General features: G+C 41.2%; 1 protein-coding gene across 1 annotated transcript in view; it reads left to right on the top strand.

Annotated features, from left to right (window-relative positions):
- The first annotated feature begins 3,136 nt into the window (after nucleotides 1-3,136).
- Nucleotides 3,137-18,611, top strand: part of LOC112231574 (TBC1 domain family member 2A) — a 42,610-nt gene continuing 27,135 nt past the window's right edge. Inside the window, exons 1-10 of the mRNA XM_042311771.1 lie at nucleotides 3,137-3,260; nucleotides 3,622-3,951; nucleotides 6,148-6,314; nucleotides 6,773-6,903; nucleotides 7,177-7,388; nucleotides 7,641-8,009; nucleotides 8,405-8,515; nucleotides 10,345-10,514; nucleotides 10,829-11,350; nucleotides 15,063-15,183. Coding sequence (XP_042167705.1) covers nucleotides 3,640-3,951; nucleotides 6,148-6,314; nucleotides 6,773-6,903; nucleotides 7,177-7,388; nucleotides 7,641-8,009; nucleotides 8,405-8,515; nucleotides 10,345-10,514; nucleotides 10,829-11,350; nucleotides 15,063-15,183 — 2,115 coding nt within the window. The 5' untranslated portion in view covers nucleotides 3,137-3,260; nucleotides 3,622-3,639. The remainder of the gene's footprint in view (nucleotides 3,261-3,621; nucleotides 3,952-6,147; nucleotides 6,315-6,772; nucleotides 6,904-7,176; nucleotides 7,389-7,640; nucleotides 8,010-8,404; nucleotides 8,516-10,344; nucleotides 10,515-10,828; nucleotides 11,351-15,062; nucleotides 15,184-18,611) is intronic.

The following is an 18,611-nucleotide window of genomic DNA, read 5'->3' as shown; positions in this document are numbered from 1 at the left end:
AACTGATAGAGACATACCCCAAGTGACTTACAGCTGTAATCGCAGCAAAAGGTGGCGCTACAATGTATTAACTTAAGGGGGCTGAATAATTTTGCACGCCCAATTTTTCAGTTTTTGATTTGTTAAAAAAGTTTGAAATATCCAATAAATGTCGTTCCACTTCATGATTGTGTCCCACTTGTTGTTGATTCTTCACAAAAAAATACAGTTTTATATCTTTATGTTTGAAGCCTGAAATGTGGCAAAAGGTCGCAAAGTTCAAGGGGGCCGAATACTTTCGCAAGGCACTGTACCTAACATATTTACCTTGTTCTCTGGGAGTTAAACACTATGGGGGAGGAGTGTAGTATCTGGGATCTACATCTGTTTATATTAGTTACTGTGCTGTTACTAAGCAGTAATGCATTACGGCAGTGTTACGTTACTACACCTAACAGGAAATGCACATGCGCACTGGAATGCCGCGAACTGTAGAGCACGAGGGGTTTTGACTAAACGAAAACTAACTGTACTCCCGTCTCCTGCCTGGTCATTTCTCCACAACACAAATATTACACAGTGCACTGTAACATAGCTCCCATGAACCTGTAAACTAGTACTGCCCTAGTTTTGAAAATCCTGCCTTCGAGTGTGGGAACAAGGAAGTATGGCTTCCATCAACCTAGATATTCTACAATATCCTGGCAGCTAGGAACATTGTTGAGACCAGTCCAAAGGCCCTATTGAACAAGGATAACCATATCTACTCCCGTGATTGCGTGATGGTGCAATCTGTGAAACACAAAGGACACACTAATTGTAAAAGGGGTGCTTCAGTCCTACACCCCTACTTCCTGCAGCTATGCTCTCATCACTCATAATTATGTAGGGAGACTGGAAAAACACCTCAAATAGTATCTAGCAGTGAAGTTTCCCTTTAAATTACCTGGTATGTTGGTGCATTGATCAATTATACAGTTTAAAGGGAAAGGGGAAGAAAAGCTGTTTTCTTTAGGTTTTCCCCAAAGTCGACCTTTAAACAATAAAATCAATAAATATATACAAATAAATGGCAAGAGGGAGTCGGCATTCCACTGGCTTGAAGCTGAAAAGCGTTTTGCTTCTGACTTGCAGTTGTAGTGTCACCTGTCGGGGGAGAAGGGCGGTTGAAGGGTGGCTGGCCTGTGTGAGGAAAAGGAGCACTGCTGCCCTGTGTGTGAGACCGATGGGAAAAAAAGACTATGGGCCATACATTTTTTTATCCATAGTCTAAAAAAATGTATGGCCCATAGTCTTTTTTTCCCATCGGTCTCACACACAGTTTCTCCCTGAGAAATACGTGTTTGTGTGATGTTACTGTACTAAAGTGTATAGCTAGATGCATTTGGGGGGGGTACTGGGCCGAAAATGCTGTTGACCACCTAGCTAGCTAAAGTTGTAATCTACTAGCCAAACATGATTGTGTCAACAATTTGCATATCTAGCTTTAGCTAGCTACCTATCTAGGTAACGTTAGGTAGTTAAAATAAAGGCATTGGGTCTCTTGTGGAGTTTATGTAGTGTAGCTACATGATGTAGCTATCGTTAGATTCCTTTGAGTACAAAGCAGTGTAAATACAGACAATGTTATCTTGCTAAGTGTTAGCTAGCTAAGAAGCCGTGTTAGCTAGCTTTAACATTGAACACACTAAGGTTAGTAACTAAAAACACAATCCAAAATTTACCTACCAATCCTTGAGAACAGTGGCCATTTTGTCATCACTCTTCCAACCTTTCAATGCTCGCCACCTTTCAATGTTAATTCCAATGTTTATCCGGTTTCTGGATTGGTCATGAGCAGTCTTTTTCTCGCCTTCTCTCTTTTGGGGTCAGGTTGATTTAGATTCAAGAACCGAGGATGATGTTTGTTTCTGTCGACATTTTCTGAAAACGTTGTCCCTGCTACCAGGACAGTATTCGGCGCATGTGACAAATACTGTTTGATTTGATGTTAGCTTATCCCACAATAAAAATAACGCTTTCATTTCAAGTGTTTCCATTTCAGGAAACAATAACTCTCAAAAGTTAGTTCAGAGCCAACCTCCCAGGGTGCTCCGATCTCCCAGGGGGCCCCGAACTCCAAGGGGGCCCAACAAAAAAAAACGAAAAACATTTTAATTTCACGTTTTTAGTTCAGGCAACAATAACTCTCACCAGTTAGTTCAGAGAATTTGTGGCCCTGACCTTCCCAGGGCACGTGCTCTGCATGCCCATTCGGTAATCTGGCACTGAGTACCAGGACATTTTAGCCAAAAACCTGGTTGCCTCTGCTTGGAGGCTGTCACTTGGCCGCAAGTGCATCTTCCAGCAAGACAATAACCTCAAGTACTAATCAAAATCCACAAATAAATAGTTAATTAACCACAAAATCAACATGTTGAAATCGCCGTCTCAGTCCATGGACTTGAACCCTATTGAAAACGTGTAGTTTGAATTGAAGAGGGCACTCCATAAGCACAGATGAAGGATATCAAGGATCTGGAAAATTCTGAATGGAGGAATGTGTTTTCCAATCTCATAAAACATTTTAGAAAAACTGTGTCATCCTCACAAGGGGAGGGTGCTAGAATATTGAAAACAGGGGTGCCAATAATGTTTACTCCTATATTTTTTTCTTTTTTACTTGCTAAACAAAATATCTTCCTCTGAGCAATTGTATTAGTAGAAAATAATATAATGTCCCCTTTTTTTGCATACAATATAGCTGATTATTTGTATTATTTATTTTATAAAGTATTTTTTGCTCATCTTTATCAAGGGTGCCAATAGTTATGGAACCCACTGTATGTGCATCAGATGCAGTAGTATGCTGGCTTTGTCCACATTTGGGGTCAACTTGGTTCCTCCCAGAAGTATGAGAAGATTTTTCAATGTCTCGTGCCAAAAGGAATTGAGTATGTATTTTACTTTATTTAATTAACCCTACTAGAAATATACTTTTCACAGTAACAACATATTGGTAGTAGGCATATGGCAGTGGTGGAATGGTGTATATTATAGTAGCAATGTTTAGATTTGTACATGTGCACTACAGTTTTGTAACCTAAAACTCTGGATGCAACCTTTTAAAAATAACCTCACACCCTGTAGCTTCTTACAAGAGACTTGACTAGGAAGAGTTTCCATGCACGAAGACTTCAGTTGGACTCCACTAGCAGTTTAAAAAAGGTTTTTGCTGACCTTTGTCAAGTATGATACTGCATGTTTATCTGTGGAAGTGTTAATTTGTCTTCTTTGATCAAGTGAGTAGTAATGTATAAATTGTAACAAATTTGTACATTCTCTTATGTATTGTTCTGTGTTTAATTGAAGTTACTTTTGAAAACTTTCCTTCAGATCTAGGCACCTTTTGTGCCTTTGGGAAGCTTAAACTTGAACAAACCTATGAAACTTGAACATTGATTGGACATTGGTGTCATTGTGCAGTTATTTTATTGTGTTACTTTTAAAAATGTATTTAAAAATATTACTTTATTTCGTAAATATTTTCTTAACTCTTAGTTTTCTTAAGGGCTTGTAAAGTAAGTATTTATATCACGGTAAGGTCTACCTGTTGTATTCAGCGCATGTGACAAATAATATTTGATTTGATTTGGGGTGGAGAAAGCAGGCAGAGACGGAATGAATGACATTGCCTTTCAAAACAAAGACGGGGACAGTTTTCCTACTGAGTCCAGAAAGCAGAGCCCAGTGGTATCTGCTGCCGCCACATTATGCGGGTATCTGGACAAGCTGAGTGGGCCACTGAAGGTCTGGAGGTCCCTCTGGTTCATATACGAAGAGAAGGAGTGTCAGCTGGTCTACTACAAGTGTGCCCAGGATGTGAATCCACTGGGATGGATTGACCTGTCCAATGCCATACTGGGAGACCTACCACAGGCAGACCAGAGGACCTTCTACATTCAAACACCCGAGCGCACCTTCACCCTCAAGGTAAACTTGTCCAAGCGCAACATGTGCCTTCAGAAAGTATTCATATATGACAATAGGAAAAATAAAAATAAATTACTCACAATCTACAGCAATCCTTTAAGTGGACCACAAAAAAATATTAAATACTTAGGATAAGTTACAACAAACAAATATATAAATATAACTTTATTCCATTACTCAACAATATGAAAGCAGATGTAATTAACTTGAATAATCTTCCAATAAATCGTACAGATAGAATTAACCTCTTTAGAATGGCGTGGCTGCCAAAGTTTTTGTTATCATTTCTCTCTCACTCTACGGCATCTGCTGTCTCGACCTGAATGCTCTGCTATGAAAAGCCAACTGACATTTACTCCCTTAGGTACTGACCTGTTGCACCCTCTACAACCACTGTGATTATATTTGACCCTGCTGGTCATTTATGAACATTTGAACATCTTGAAGAACAATCTGGCCTTAATAATGACCATGTACTCTTATAAAAATTAAAAATACATGTTTTTGCAGTTTTACTTTAGTGCCTTATTGCAAACAGGATGCATGTTCTAGAATATTTGTATTCTGTATAGGCTTCCTTCTTTTCACTTTGCCATTTAGGTTAGTATTGTGTAGTAACTACAATGTTGTTGATCCATCCTCAGTTTTCTCCTATCACAGCCATTAAACTCTGTAACTGTTTTAAAGTTACCATTGGCCTCATGGTGATATCCCTGAGCTGTTTCTTGCTCTACGGCAACTGAGTTTGGAAGGGCGCCTGTATCTTTGTGTGTATTGATGCACTAATGGGTATGTTGATACACTTTGGATAGTGTAATGCTTAACTTCATCATGCTCAAAGGGATATTGAATGTCTGCATTTTTTTTATTTTACCCATGGACTTCTTTGTTAGGCATTAGAAAACCTCCCTGGTCTTTGTGGTTGACTGAGGAACCTTACAGATAATTGTATGTGGTACAGAGATGAGGTAGTTATAAAAAAAAGAGTTAAACATTATTATTGTACACAGAGTGAATCCATGCATCTTTTTATGTGACTTGTTAAGCACATTTTTTAAGCACATTTTTTTAAACATTTTGAATAAATTTGTAAACATTATTGAAAACATAATTCCACTTTGACATTATGCGGTATTGTGTGCATTTCCAGCAATACGGTGCAAAAACTAAAAGCAGACATTTTTGTGAATGGTTTAATGATGATTACAAAGAAATAACGACACAACAGGTGTCACAGTTGTTGAACTGGAAGGACCAAGGCGCAGAGTGTGTTGAGTTCCACATCTTTTATATAAGTGAAGCTTTCAAACAATAAACGACCGTGAACTACGTGGTGCTGAATGCACTCACTCAAAACAATATCCCACAAACACAGGTGGGAAACGTGGCCACCTAAATATAATCCCCAATTAGAGGCAACGATTACCAGCTGTTTCTAATTGGGAACCATACAAAACACTAACATAGAAATATTTAACTAGAAAACCCCCTAGTCACGCCCTGAACCAAGGTCAGGGCGTGACAACAGGCTTTTGCACATTTCAATATAGTGACATACATAGAAATAAATAAATAAGGAATATGAAGTCTTTCCATTGAGTGTGCAAAATCTGATAAAGTGCAGCTCAGCAGTCCCATGAAGTAGGTCTGGCGGAGTACAGTGTACAGAGGGTTGTGGTTATGGCTGTTGGTGCTGAATTCTAAGTGGTGTTTCATCTGTGGGAAAGAGGGAAGTACCTTGAGGAAGTCTAAAGTCACAGCTGTCTACATATGTTCAACCAATGACAAGAAGAAAGTGGACTCACCCACAACCTTCCTACCACCTTTCTATGAAATGCATAATTCAATGTCCTGACCAAGTTGAATGCAAAACACCCACAGCAGGACAAAGGAGTTAAATTTGGATTTTACATAGGCATCATTCCCCCAACCTCTTTATAGTATACATTTTTCAATAGATTCTATACAAACACTGCAGAGAAGCATGCTCTGAAACAGTAAAGAGAATCAAAGGACCTCAGTTCCATTAAACCTTTAATGCTGTATTAGGTAGGCATCCCGTGGTATACCATTTTGGGGCTATTTCTGTTTTTTTCCTCACTCCAAATGTGCTTAGAAAAGTTATTTATTTGGAAGTAAAATGTTCACCCTGAGGTCCTACTTCAGGTCATTCTCAAAACCTGTCTTGAATTTCAGGCTGTGAATTGCGAGTCTATGATATACTGGCTGAAGCAGCTCCAGTTGAAGAGGTGGCATCATGGGAACATTTCAGGAAAGCTGGGAATGGTCACCAGTCACCATGCATTACGACGATACGCCACGCTGAGTGACGTCCTCCTCAGACACACTCCGACAGGAATTCAGTCAGTATACACAAATATGAACCCTATTCATACATCTGCAAACACACACACACACATTAAACAGAATTGGTCTTGGTTCACTCTAGAAATTTGACATAGCCTTTTAAACTGGGAGGAAATATCAGAATTTTGTATTTTATTAAGATCCCCATTAGCTGTTGCTAATGCAGCAGCTACTCTTCCTGGGATCCACACACAACATAAAACATGGCATAATACATGTTTTAAAAGACTAGAACAGCTCAAGGACAGAACTACATAAAAGTAATTATATCTACTCATTGATTCTTGAAGAATATAACTTAGAAATACCTCATGAGCAAAGTACAACTGTCTTACCCTATCATAACCCAAAATATAAGCTTGCTTAACTGTAATTTGAGTCTTTGTAAACAAATGTATAGTTTAAATGTTTTACATTTATGTTTATGTATGTTTATGTCCATCTGTGGTTGTAGTAAGGAATACTTACTCCGGAGCCGTTCCTCCCAGGAGCTCAGCCACAGCCTCAGCTGGGAAGAACTCTGGGATCCATTCCTGCCACTCAAAGACATCCAGGCCCCTCCATATTTTGACCAGGACAAATCACGTAGGTCACTCCTAGACCACCTGATCCCCCTTTTTGGATGTTCACGGATATGAAAGGGCTGGATAGTAGAAAGCAATATGACAGCGGCTTCATTGAGCGCAAGACTGAGGAATGGCCGTTTTGCTGCCATCAATCCAGTCTGTTTAGACCTGTGAATGCTGAGTGGATGGTGCCCGTGGGAAAGATTTTCACTATTATATAACCACCAATGCCACCTTTGTAATTAACAGTGATTTTTTAAAGTAATTGAAAACCATTTTTCTCTTTGCACAGCTCCAAAAACAAATATTGAGCCCTCTGGGCCAAAAACACAGTGGGTCCAGGAGATAGAGGCACCAAAGGGACACCAGAGCTCCCTAAGCTGTGAGGGCTCCTCTTCTAACCCCGCAGACAAGACTGCTAGTCCACAGCAGGAAGAGCCTCCAGACACCGCCCGTCTTCAACAGGAAGTGCTCAGTCTGGCAGGCCAGGTCAAGGCCCAGAAGGTGAGGTCTGGAATAACATAACGACTCAGTCCTGGAATATTTCTGTATCAGTAAAAAAAGCTAAACTCAGCTATACATCGAAAGTGTCTATATAGCCCTATATTTCTCTGAGGTCCATGTCAAACATTTTACCCAAGATCATGTTAATTAGACAACTGTTGACAACTGTTGACACATTGTACTATAGCAACCACCTGCTGGATGTCACATCTAAGCCTGTCCCTGTAATCTCTGATGTCACTTTCTTTTTAGGATCTAGTATCCCTGTTGCAGAAGGCCCTGGAGTTGGCCCAGCAGGAGAAATTGACTCCTGCAGTAGAGTCCCCGAGGTCGGAGTGTGAATGGAAGAGTTCCAACTCACAACCATGGAATCAAGGCGAGTGCAACACAGATCATTCGTATGGCCTGCAGGTTGCGCCACTGCTGAGGCACGACTGTGTGGCCGAGTCTCAGGATCACCTCCGGCTACTGGCTGAGAGGAACCAGGCTGAGAGAGAGTTGGTCCTCCGTCTGTCCCAACAAGTGGCTGAGAGTTTGACCGACCCCCAGCGAAGCCTCGTCCGCGGTTGGACTGTCCTTGAAACGCAGGAGCAGCTGAGACAGGAGATTAGGAATCTTAAGGTGGGGAAGGTTTCAATGGCTTAGTGGACTAGCTAGCTAGAGCATGGGGCTGTAAGTCACTTTAGTTGAAGGCTTCCACTTAAATTACCAGTATTGGGAGGATCAAGATGGACATCTCTTAGTAGTGTGAAGCCCGTATTCAATCAAACCTGCCGTTGCAATATTTATGCAGCATCAAAGAACTATTGCAAGCACACACACACACACACACCCACTCACTAACTCACATTCTGGAAGATGGAGGGGAGTCTCTGATGTTTTTTCAGTTGTGAAATAGTTCCTACAACAATAACAGTATATCAAACAATAATTCAGGAGCAACCTCTGTAAACTTGAAATACACTTTATAAATGTATTGAAGGCATTAAGTTTAAATGCTCTCTTCCCTCCCCAAGGACAACATTGAGGCCTACAAGACTCAGAATACTTACTTGAACGCAGAGATCTACACGTTAACCAAAGAATGGAGGAAGAGTACAGAACAAGAGAAGTGCTTGATGATAAAGGTACCTGCTGCTGCATGACATTTACAAGACCTGACTTTGATGTTGCATTGTAGAATGTTTAGTATACTTTTGTGGCTTTTATTGAGGCACTTTGCTTTTATTGGTATTTCCAGCATGATTCACTAGGTTTACTGCATGTAGAACATTCTAAAAAATGTTCTTTATTTGATTGCAAGCCATCTCCAATCAATCAATCAATGTCTGGTTGGGTGTGTCTTTGGTGGGGGGGGATCACCTAAAAGCCAATTTATGCTTGATCCGGAATTGTGGTCCGAGTCTCAATATTGAGGGTGTGATGCAATTGTGGAGCCTCTGGAGGCATGCAGAGGCTAAATTGAGCTCTGTACCACATTGTCGTGTGCCTCCCAAATTTTGTAACAATGCGGAGGGCTTTGTATAGTTCTGCATTGACATGATTGATTGACCGTAGGTCCAGCATAAACAGACACTCTTCCTTCACAACAGCTCTGCTCAGAAGCTCTGTGCTGCTGCGCGAAGAGCAAGAGGTGTGATTGTCCTGACTTCTGCAGAGACTGTATCACAGTAAATGTTGCACAGCCAATGCAGACATCAGCTTGACCCTGCAGCGTCTTTAAGCCAGGGGAGATGTAGGCAGAGACGGAAGAGGAAGCGATTAGACCAGACCCAGCTGCTATTGCATTGTCGTCACTAGTTACCACAGCCACAAAGTTTAAACCCTGCCTATTTCTACAATTTCTCTTCTTAAAATCTATACCTAACCACACTGCTAACCTTATGCCTAACCCTAACCTTAAATTATGACCAAATATTTTTGTTTTCATGAATATATACAATATTGGCAATTCTGACTTTGTGGCTGTGGTAACTAGTGGAAAACCCTATTGCATTGGTGTCTATGGGAGACAAACCCAGTTAAGTAGACCGGAACTTTGCCTGGGGACCAGACAGTGAATGTCTAAATACACTGTCTGGAACATGATTCTAGAAATGGTCTTCTACAAGCCGGAATGTTGAAAACAATTATATTTGAACTTACTCTGGCGATTGTCAATGGTGTTGGTCCTTCAGCTGCTCATCATTTGAGAAAAAATATCCACAGGAAAGTATTGTTTACCCAACTTTTTAGATCACCGTACTGAAGTTGACATTTCACCTGACACGTGCGCACAACCATGTAAACACCTGCAAGACTTTGGTTCGTATGCATGGTTCGCATATGTACTAACATGTACCTTTGGTAATGAGCAAAGCACATATTGACTGCCACACACATAGACCTGCGTATTGAAGTTGGTTTAATAATAATTTCCTGGGGATATTTTGTCTCAAATTTCTACCAACACCACGGACAATCGGCAAAGTTGACATTTTATTTTATTCAACATTCGTGACAGACAAGAAACGTTTAGGATTTTTCTATGTAAATGTGTGTGGCGTTGTCTACATAATTTGAAGCGGAACTGACATTTTTTTCCAATGGTAAACAGCCTGAGTGAACATCATCTATCCATCATCTTTGGTTTTGGTCTGCTAATCATAATCGCACTAAGCGTATTTGGCATTGAATACTATTTGGAGATCAGTGATTCTACACCCCCCCACCAAACACACACGCACAACCAGACATTGATTGATTGAATCCTAGGATTTTCTACATGCAGCAAACCTAGAGGATCATGCTGGAAATAATGGTAAACGCATGGTCTCTAAAAAATCCCCAAAAGCATGTCTTTTTTTGAGACAATAAGTACTGTATGTATTTGTAGTATGCTTAAATCCAGATGAGTAGCAGTGTACCTTGTAAATTGTTACATTCCTTCTTCCTCTTGTGTATGTGTATGTGTCAGTGTGCCCATCTGGAGGCCAAGGTGTTCCGGATGGAGAGCAGGTCTCTGACAGTCCTCTTCAAGCTACAGGAGAGCAGAGGTTTGGAGAGACACAGGGAAGCCATAAAGACCCTGATCACCGACACTCTTCGGGAGGGCGGGAGGGACATTCTGGAACTGAACCCTGCCAGGTGTGTGTGTGTGTGTGTGTGTGTGTGTGTGTGTGTGTGTGTGTGTGTGTGTGTGTGTGTGTGTGTGTGTGTGTGTGTGTGTGTGTGTGTGTGTGTGTGTGTGTGTGTGTGTGTGTGTGTGTGTGTGTGTGTAGCATTAATTGAAACATTTCAGGTAAGTTAACCTCAGTAAGAGTGTTCATTGTAATCACACTTATGATTCCTATCATTTCTTGTGAGTACTTGTTGGTAAAGTTAAGTGATGCTAATCATGAGAAAATACAAAGAACTTCCTAGCAGAGTTAATGAGCTGTCGTCATTTGTGTGTTGTGTAGGGACTATGATGAGTATGGGTTTAGAATCTCCACTGACATCCAAATGGATGATATGAAGCTGCTGGCCAAACTGCAAGCATTAGGGATTCATTCCCACGATCCCCCACAACAACAGAAGGATGGGGAAGAGGAGGGGGACAGCGAGCGTCTTTGGGGCCGCTGGGCACAGCACTTTGATGGCAGACGATCAGACAAGGCGGTGGCCTCTCCGAAGCTGAAGGGGCTTCTGAGAAAGGGTGTGCCGCACTACTACAGGAGTCGTGTGTGGCGCTGGATAGTGTGGAGCCGCACCCGCTCCCTGAGAGAGGGCCAGCCCCACTGGTACCAACAGATATGCTTTAGGAGCCAGGCTGCTTCGGCCCACCGGGTCTCGCAGCAGATCTGGTTGGACCTGGAGACCACTCTGAGGGGGAACCGCCACTTCTCCTTCCCCGCCAAGCGTGCCGTCCGGCAGCTACATCGTATCCTCCTGGCCTTTTCTTGTCACAACCGGTCTGTCGGCTATTGCCAGGGCCTCAACAGGTACATTCAAAGACTTTAAAAAAAATACCTATTTTATTTGTTGATATCTTTTGTAATATAGAAAATATATAGAAACCTTCCATTGTTTAACTAACTTTGTGGAGTAAAACAATTGTACACTTCAGTATTGTGTCAGTAACTATACTGAACAAAAATATAAATGCAACATGCAGCAATCTCAAAGATTTTACTGAGTTCCATAAGAGGAAATCTGTCAATTTAAATAAATTCATTAGGCCTTAATCTATGGATTTCACATAACTGGGAAGACAGATATGTATCTGTTAGTCACAGATGCCTTAAAAAAATTATCCTGAGAATGGGCCTCAGGATCTCGTCACGGTACTTTTGTGCATTCAAATTGCCAATGTTAAAATGCAACTGTGTTTGTTGTCCGTAGTTTAAGCCTGCCCATACCATAATCCCACCGCCACCATAGGGCACTCTGTTCACAACGTTGACATCAGCAAACTGCTTGCACACACAGCTCCATACACATGGTCTCCAGTTGAGGCCGGTTAGATGTATCAAATCAAATTTTATTGGTCACATACACATCGTTAGCAGATGTTAATGCCAGTGTAGCGAAATGCTTGTGCTTCTAGTTCTGACCATGCAGTAATATCTAACAAGTAATCTAACAATTTCACAACAACTACCTTTTACACACAAGTGTAAAGTAATGAATAAGAATATGTACATATAAATATATGGATGAGCGATGGCCGAATGGCTTATGCAAGATGCAGTAGACGGTATAGAGTACAGTATATACATGTGAGATGAGTAATGTAGGGTATGTAAACATTATATAAAGTGGCATTGTTTAAGGTGACTAGTGATACATTTATTACATCCAATTTTTAATAATTAAAGTGGCTAGAGATTTGAGTCAGTATGTTGGCAGCAACCACTCAATGTTAGTGATGGTTGTTCAACAGTCTGATGGCCTTGAGATAGAAGCTGTTTTTCAGTCTCTCGATCCCAGCTTTGATGCACCTGTACTGACCTCGCCTTCTGGATGATAGCGGGGTGAACAGGCAGTGGCTCGGGTGGTTGTTGTCCTTGATGATCTTTTTGGCCTGGTGTAGGTGGGTGGTGTAGGTGTCCTGGACGGCAGGTAGTTTGCCCCCGGTGATGCGTTGTGAAGACCTCACCACCCTCTGGAGAGCCTTACAGTTGTGGGTGGAACAGTTGCCGTACCAGGCAGTGATACAGCCTGACAGGATGCTCTCGATTGTGCATCTGTCAAAGTTTGTGAGTTTTGTTGGTGACAAGACAAATTTCTTCAGCGTCCTGAGGTTGAAGAGGCGCTGTTGCGCCTTCTTCACCATGCAGTCTGTGTGAGTGGACCATTTCAGTTTGTCCGTGATGTGAACGCCGAGGAACTAAACACTTTCCACCTTCTCCACTACTGTTCCATCGATGTGGATGGGGGTGTTCCTCTGCTGTTTCCTGAAGTCCACAATCATCTCCTTAGTTTTGTTGACGTTGAGTGTGAGGTTATTTTCCTGACACCACACTCCGAGGGCCCTCACCTCCTCCCTGTAGGCCGTCTCTAAAAGAGTCGTTGTTGGTAATCAAGCCTACCACTGTTGTGTCATCCGCAAACTTGATGATTGAGTTGGAGGCGTGCATGGCCACGCAGTCGTGGGTGAACAGGGAGTACAGGAGGGGGCTCAGAACGCACCCTTGTGGGGCCCCAGTGTTGAGGATCAGCGGGGAGGAGATGTTGTTGCCTACCCTCACCACCTGGGGGCGGCCCGTCAGGAAGTCCAGTACCCAGTTGCACAGGGCGGGGTCGAGACCCAGGGTCTCGAGCTTGATGACGAGCTTGGAGGGTACTATGGTGTTGAATGCCGAGCTGTAGTCGATGAACAGCATTCTCACATAGGTATTCCTCTTGTCCAGATGGGTTAGGGCAGTGTGCAGTGTGGTTGAGATTGCATCGTCTGTGGACCTATTTGATGAGATTATTATGGATAATAGTGAGAATATTTTTGTCAAACTGCAGTCAAGCATTGATCATCATGTCAGCAGAATAAGCCCCTCAATATTTATCAGAATCATCACCATGCACTTTCACCACCCTGTGAAATTCATCATAACTTACTTCACCATACCCTCACTTGACTCCAAGTTAACTTTGATATGATGGTTATTATATCAATATTTACGCATAAAGGCGCTTCCAGTTCCAAGAAGATCCTACCATGTCGAACAAACAAACTGTATTCATAAAATTGTACCGTGATTTATTAAAAATATATGGCATGACTTTACTCCCATAAAAACTGTGGATGGAAACTTAATGTATGGGGTATAATTTTGGGTTTGTACTCACTATGAGGAGGCATTGACCGTGCACGAATACCCATACTTCCATCCTAAATAGTAGCCTTTTGAAGTATAAATGCCCAGATGTCATACTAATTTCGGTTAAATTCACACCGAAATCAACCAATACATGGCAACAATGAAAATTGTGCATGATAAATTCTCAGTAAGCAAAAATATAATGTTTTATAGTATGTGAATTTTTGAACATCGAGTATGGCTCTTTATTTAGTAGAATTCTATGCACACTTTTCCACAATGCATTGGAATAGATGGGCGGCAAGTGATAGGCCCTAGTTCCTAGGTAACCTAGGCCCTAGGTTACTTCACTGGGAAGCGAAGCTTCTGCAGTGGTGTTCAAATGTTACCTAAGTAGTTTTTGTCCTCCTTAAAATGATCACAATTATTTTATCGTAAGCTACATCTTTGAAATAAGAAGTATTTTTATCCAAAGTGGATTTCTATTTTCTCATTGAAAACTGTTTCTTGTTGTCTTGGCCTTCGTCGGAGCCTTTAAACAAAATACTGAACATCTTTCGATATGTGAGTGTGTCGGCACCGGGACTCGGGATGTGGATGCATTATTGATGTCATGTTAGCCATGCCTTTTGATTTGAACATATGGATTGTTATAGTTTTGTAAGCTACCTATTGAATTATTTAATTTATGGATCAAGCCTTAGCAGTCATTCTGATCTTGTTTCCAATGATCAGTGCTTTAGTTTATTATGTTGCTGTACATTGGTTCTGAATTTGCGATGCTGTCCACGTTTTTCTGCGCAATACCATTTTGATTTAAACATTTTGATAAGTTTTGGTGTGTGTACTAGGCTATTTAATTTAATGTATTTATGTTACAGCACTTTTGTTTCACTAAAAAATACTGTATGTTAAAATGGAACCAAATGATCTGTTTCTATCTTCAGTGCTTTTTAAATAGGATAGATGGTTTATATGGGCTACGGTAGGCAACAGCTCTTTTGGTAGTTTTGGTTATAATTTGTATAGTTTTGGTTATAATTTGGTAGTCTGCTTATAACCAACCTGAGTAGGCCTATAACTCCATTCCTATTCTTTTCCGAGAACAGAGAAATCAATAGAATTGGAAATGAGCTATTATCAGGCTGGTTCGTGTCTGTTGAATTTGGAAAATCCACCCACACTTGGCCCCACCCCACCTACTCAGCCAGTCAGGAGCCGTGGCATACTGCATACTTTTTACTAAACAGTACGTTCTAAATATTATGCGACGATAGGTACATAACATGCAGTTTAAGTATGTTGTATGCTAGTATGTGTATTCGGACACAGTAACTGTATTAGTCTTGTCATTGCCTTCTGTCATTGCCTTCACTGCCTTCTTTTTTTCTGTCAGATTGGCTGCAATGGCCTTGCTAGTGTTGCAGAGCGAGGAAGATGCTTTCTGGTGTCTGGTGGCCATTGTTGAGACCATCATGCCTCAGGACTTCTATGGCAAGACTCTAACAGCATCTCAGGTATGTGAAACGATTCCTTTGATAGTTTATAATATATGTTTTGCTGAAGTTGCAATGTGGGTGGATATCCATTAATGTACTTGTAATGTACCTTAATGTAAAAAAATAAAATAAAAAAAACACTCGAATGGAGCAGCTAGTGAAGCATAAAAATTCAAGCATTGGTTCAGGGTTCGATACTGTTACCAAATCTGTCATTTTGGGACGTTTGACTTTACATTTTTTATCAGTCACAAGGGTGCCAGTGAAAACAATTTACCTGGTCACGTTAGTTCCGTGATTTTATTTATGATCCATTTTTATGAGAGATGCAGGCGCTATTGTTTGTTTCCCGCCGTTTCAGTTCATTATTATGAGCTAGATTACATTGAATGTTGGCTTCAACTTGGTTTTCCATACAAAGCATTCCACTACAAATAAACCTTTGTCACTTTCTCATTTTAAAAACATGAAACAGTACACTACAGATTTTGGCCCCGATTTTGCTGTTCCAAACAGGTTTTTGAGATCGGAAACAAAATCCCCATGTCGTTGCCTACTCGGGACACGCGGCCGTCACCATCGCTTGCCTAGTGTGAGTGCATCAGAGACGTAATCGAAGGCCTACGGATCTCGTCTTAGAGCAGTCCCTGACCTCCCGATACTTGGATCAAAATCTGCAAAGCTCTTTTAGTGTGAGATGTACAACAACAAGTTTTAAGAATGGTGTTGATATAATTTCATTATTCCAATATGTTTTCATTAATTGAATTCACTTAGTCTATTTTATGAAAATTTGTAAGATTCTTATTTGCATAGAATAGACAGAGACCAGTCTTATCAAAAATAGATAATAGTATTTATTCTCGGAGCGCGCTGCCATGTAACCACGAACAGTTTACATACAAAATATGACGTCATTGGTTCTAGAATGGATCTCCTCTCAAATCAGGTTTAAAAGTTCATTCCGACCTACTAGCACACACACATGACACACAATATAACTGAATTAACTCTTGACCCCTCACCACTTAGGTTTTCCGTTAACTGGAACTGTCAGCTAAGAAAACAGTCTTTATCTGAACATTCCAGTGCTAAGTTGAGTCGGTTCAACCATAGGTTAATTACCCTTTCTGCTTACATAAAAAAAACACTTCCAATCTTCTCCAAACTGGCTGGAATAGTATTTATTTAATTTTAATTATCCCCTGTTTCAGGCTCCACAATCCCTCTCTTATGAATTCATATTGTTAATCAGATATAACAAAACAGAGTATAAGTTTATTTCGTTACAGTTCTATTTATAATGGGGATATTGTTTAGTCATTTATTCATAACATTCCTAACAAATGGTGATTAGCAATAGCTTTTGAGAGCTCGCCAGAGAAGAAGCAAGTGAGATGACATTGTTTTTCATCACCCAGGAAACTCTCAAGCAGGAGCGATGACTACTACTAGTATGCATTTGTACTTGCCTTTAACCCAAGCCAAAGTGTCAAATAGTTGCAGCTCTGATTTGAACAAGCAATGTTATTAAATTCAAAATGTTGGGTAGACATTTCAACTCTATGGCAAGCGTGAATGTCTGACTGAAAACGTTTATAAGCTTGCAGCTTGTTGTTGCTACAGTATGTTAAATCTAATCACATCATTGTTTTTGCTAGACAGTGTGGTATCGACAATCCTCACGAAGTGAAGAATCTTGTAGTGTGACCCCCGTCTGTGCCACATCGTTAAGTGTGCGCACCACTACGTTGGAAAGACAAAAAAAACTACAGGAAAGGTGGTGGTTTAATGTGAGAGGCTCAGCGATTTTGAAAGTTGTTTTAAATTTTTAATTTCACCTTTATTTAACCAGGTAGGCCAGTTGAGAACAAGTTCTCATTTACAACTGCAACCTGGCCAAGATAAAGCAAAGCAGTGCGACTAAAACAACACAGAGTTACACAAACAAACGTACAGTCAATAACACAATAGAAAAATCTATGTACAGTGTGTGCAAATGTAGAAGAGTAGGGAGGAAATGCAATAAATAGACCCATGGATGCGAAATAATTACAATTAAGCAGTAACACGAGTGATAGATGTGCAGATGATGAAGTGCACATAGAGATACTGGGGTGCAAAAGAGCAAGAGGATAAGTAACAATATGGGGGTGAGGTAGTTGGGTGTGTTATTTACAGATTGGTATTGTACAGGTACAGTGATCGATAAGCTGCTCTGACAGCTGATGCTTAAAGTGAGAGAGGGAGATATAAGACTCCAGACTCAGTGATTTTTGCAATTCATTCCAGTCATTGGCAGCAGAGAAGTGGAAGGAAAGGCGGCCAAAATAAGTTTTGGCTTTGGGGATGACCAGTGAAATATACCTGCTGGAGCGCGTGCTACAGGTGGTTGACGCTATGTGACCAGTGAGCTGAGATAAGGCGTGGCTTTACCTAGCATAGACTTATAGATGACCTGGAGCCAGTGGGTTTGGCGACGAATATGTAGTGAGGTCCAGCAAACGAGAGCATACAGGTCCCATTGGTGGGTAGTATATGGGGCTTTGGTGACAAAACGGATGGCATTGTGATAGACTACATCCAGTTTGCTGAGTAGAACGTTGAAGGCTATTTTGTAAATGACATCACCGAAGTCGAGGATTGGTAGGATAGTCAGTTTTACGAGGGTTTGATTGGCAGCATGAGTAAAGTAGGTTTTGTTTGCGAAATAGGAAGCCGATTCTATATTTAATTTTGGATTGGAGATTAATGTGCTTAATGTGAGTCTGGAAGGAGAGTTTACCGTCTAACCAGACACCTAGGTATTTGTTGTTGTCCATGTATTCTAAGTCAGAACCGTCCAGAGTAGTGATGCTAGTCGGGCAGGAGGGTGCGGGCAGCGATCGGTTGAAGAGCATGCACTTAGTTTTACTTGCATTTAAAAGCAGTTGGAGGCCACGGAAGGACTGTTTATATGGCATTGAAGCTCGTTTGGAGGTTTGTTAGCACAGTGTCCAAAGAAGGGCCAGATGTATACAGAATGGTGCCATCTGTGAAGAGGTGGATCAGAGAATCACCAGCAGCAAGAGCGACATCATTGATATATACAGAGAAAAGACTCGGCCTGAGAATTAAAACCTGTGGCTCCCCCATAGAAACTGCCAGAGGTCCTGACAACAGCCCCTCCGATTTGACACACTGAACTCTGGCTGAGAAGTAGTTGGTGAACCAGGCAAAGCAGTCATTTGAGAAGCCAAGGCTATTGAGTCTGCCGATAAGAATGCAGTGATTGACAAGAGTCGAAAGCTTTGGCCAGGTCAATGAAGACGGCTGCACAGTACTGTCTTTTATCGATGGCGGTCATTTAGAACCTTGCTGCGGGGGGTGCTGAGATGTTGGCCAGGGTAGGGGTAGCCAGGTGGAAAGCATGGCCAGCCATAGAAAAATGCTAATTGAAATGATCG

Source organism: Oncorhynchus tshawytscha, linkage group LG34, assembly GCF_018296145.1.
Source record: "Oncorhynchus tshawytscha isolate Ot180627B linkage group LG34, Otsh_v2.0, whole genome shotgun sequence".
Classification (NCBI taxonomy): domain Eukaryota; kingdom Metazoa; phylum Chordata; class Actinopteri; order Salmoniformes; family Salmonidae; genus Oncorhynchus; species Oncorhynchus tshawytscha.
Note: the sequence above shows the minus strand (reverse complement) of the source record. Positions and strands in the feature narration are given on the sequence as shown.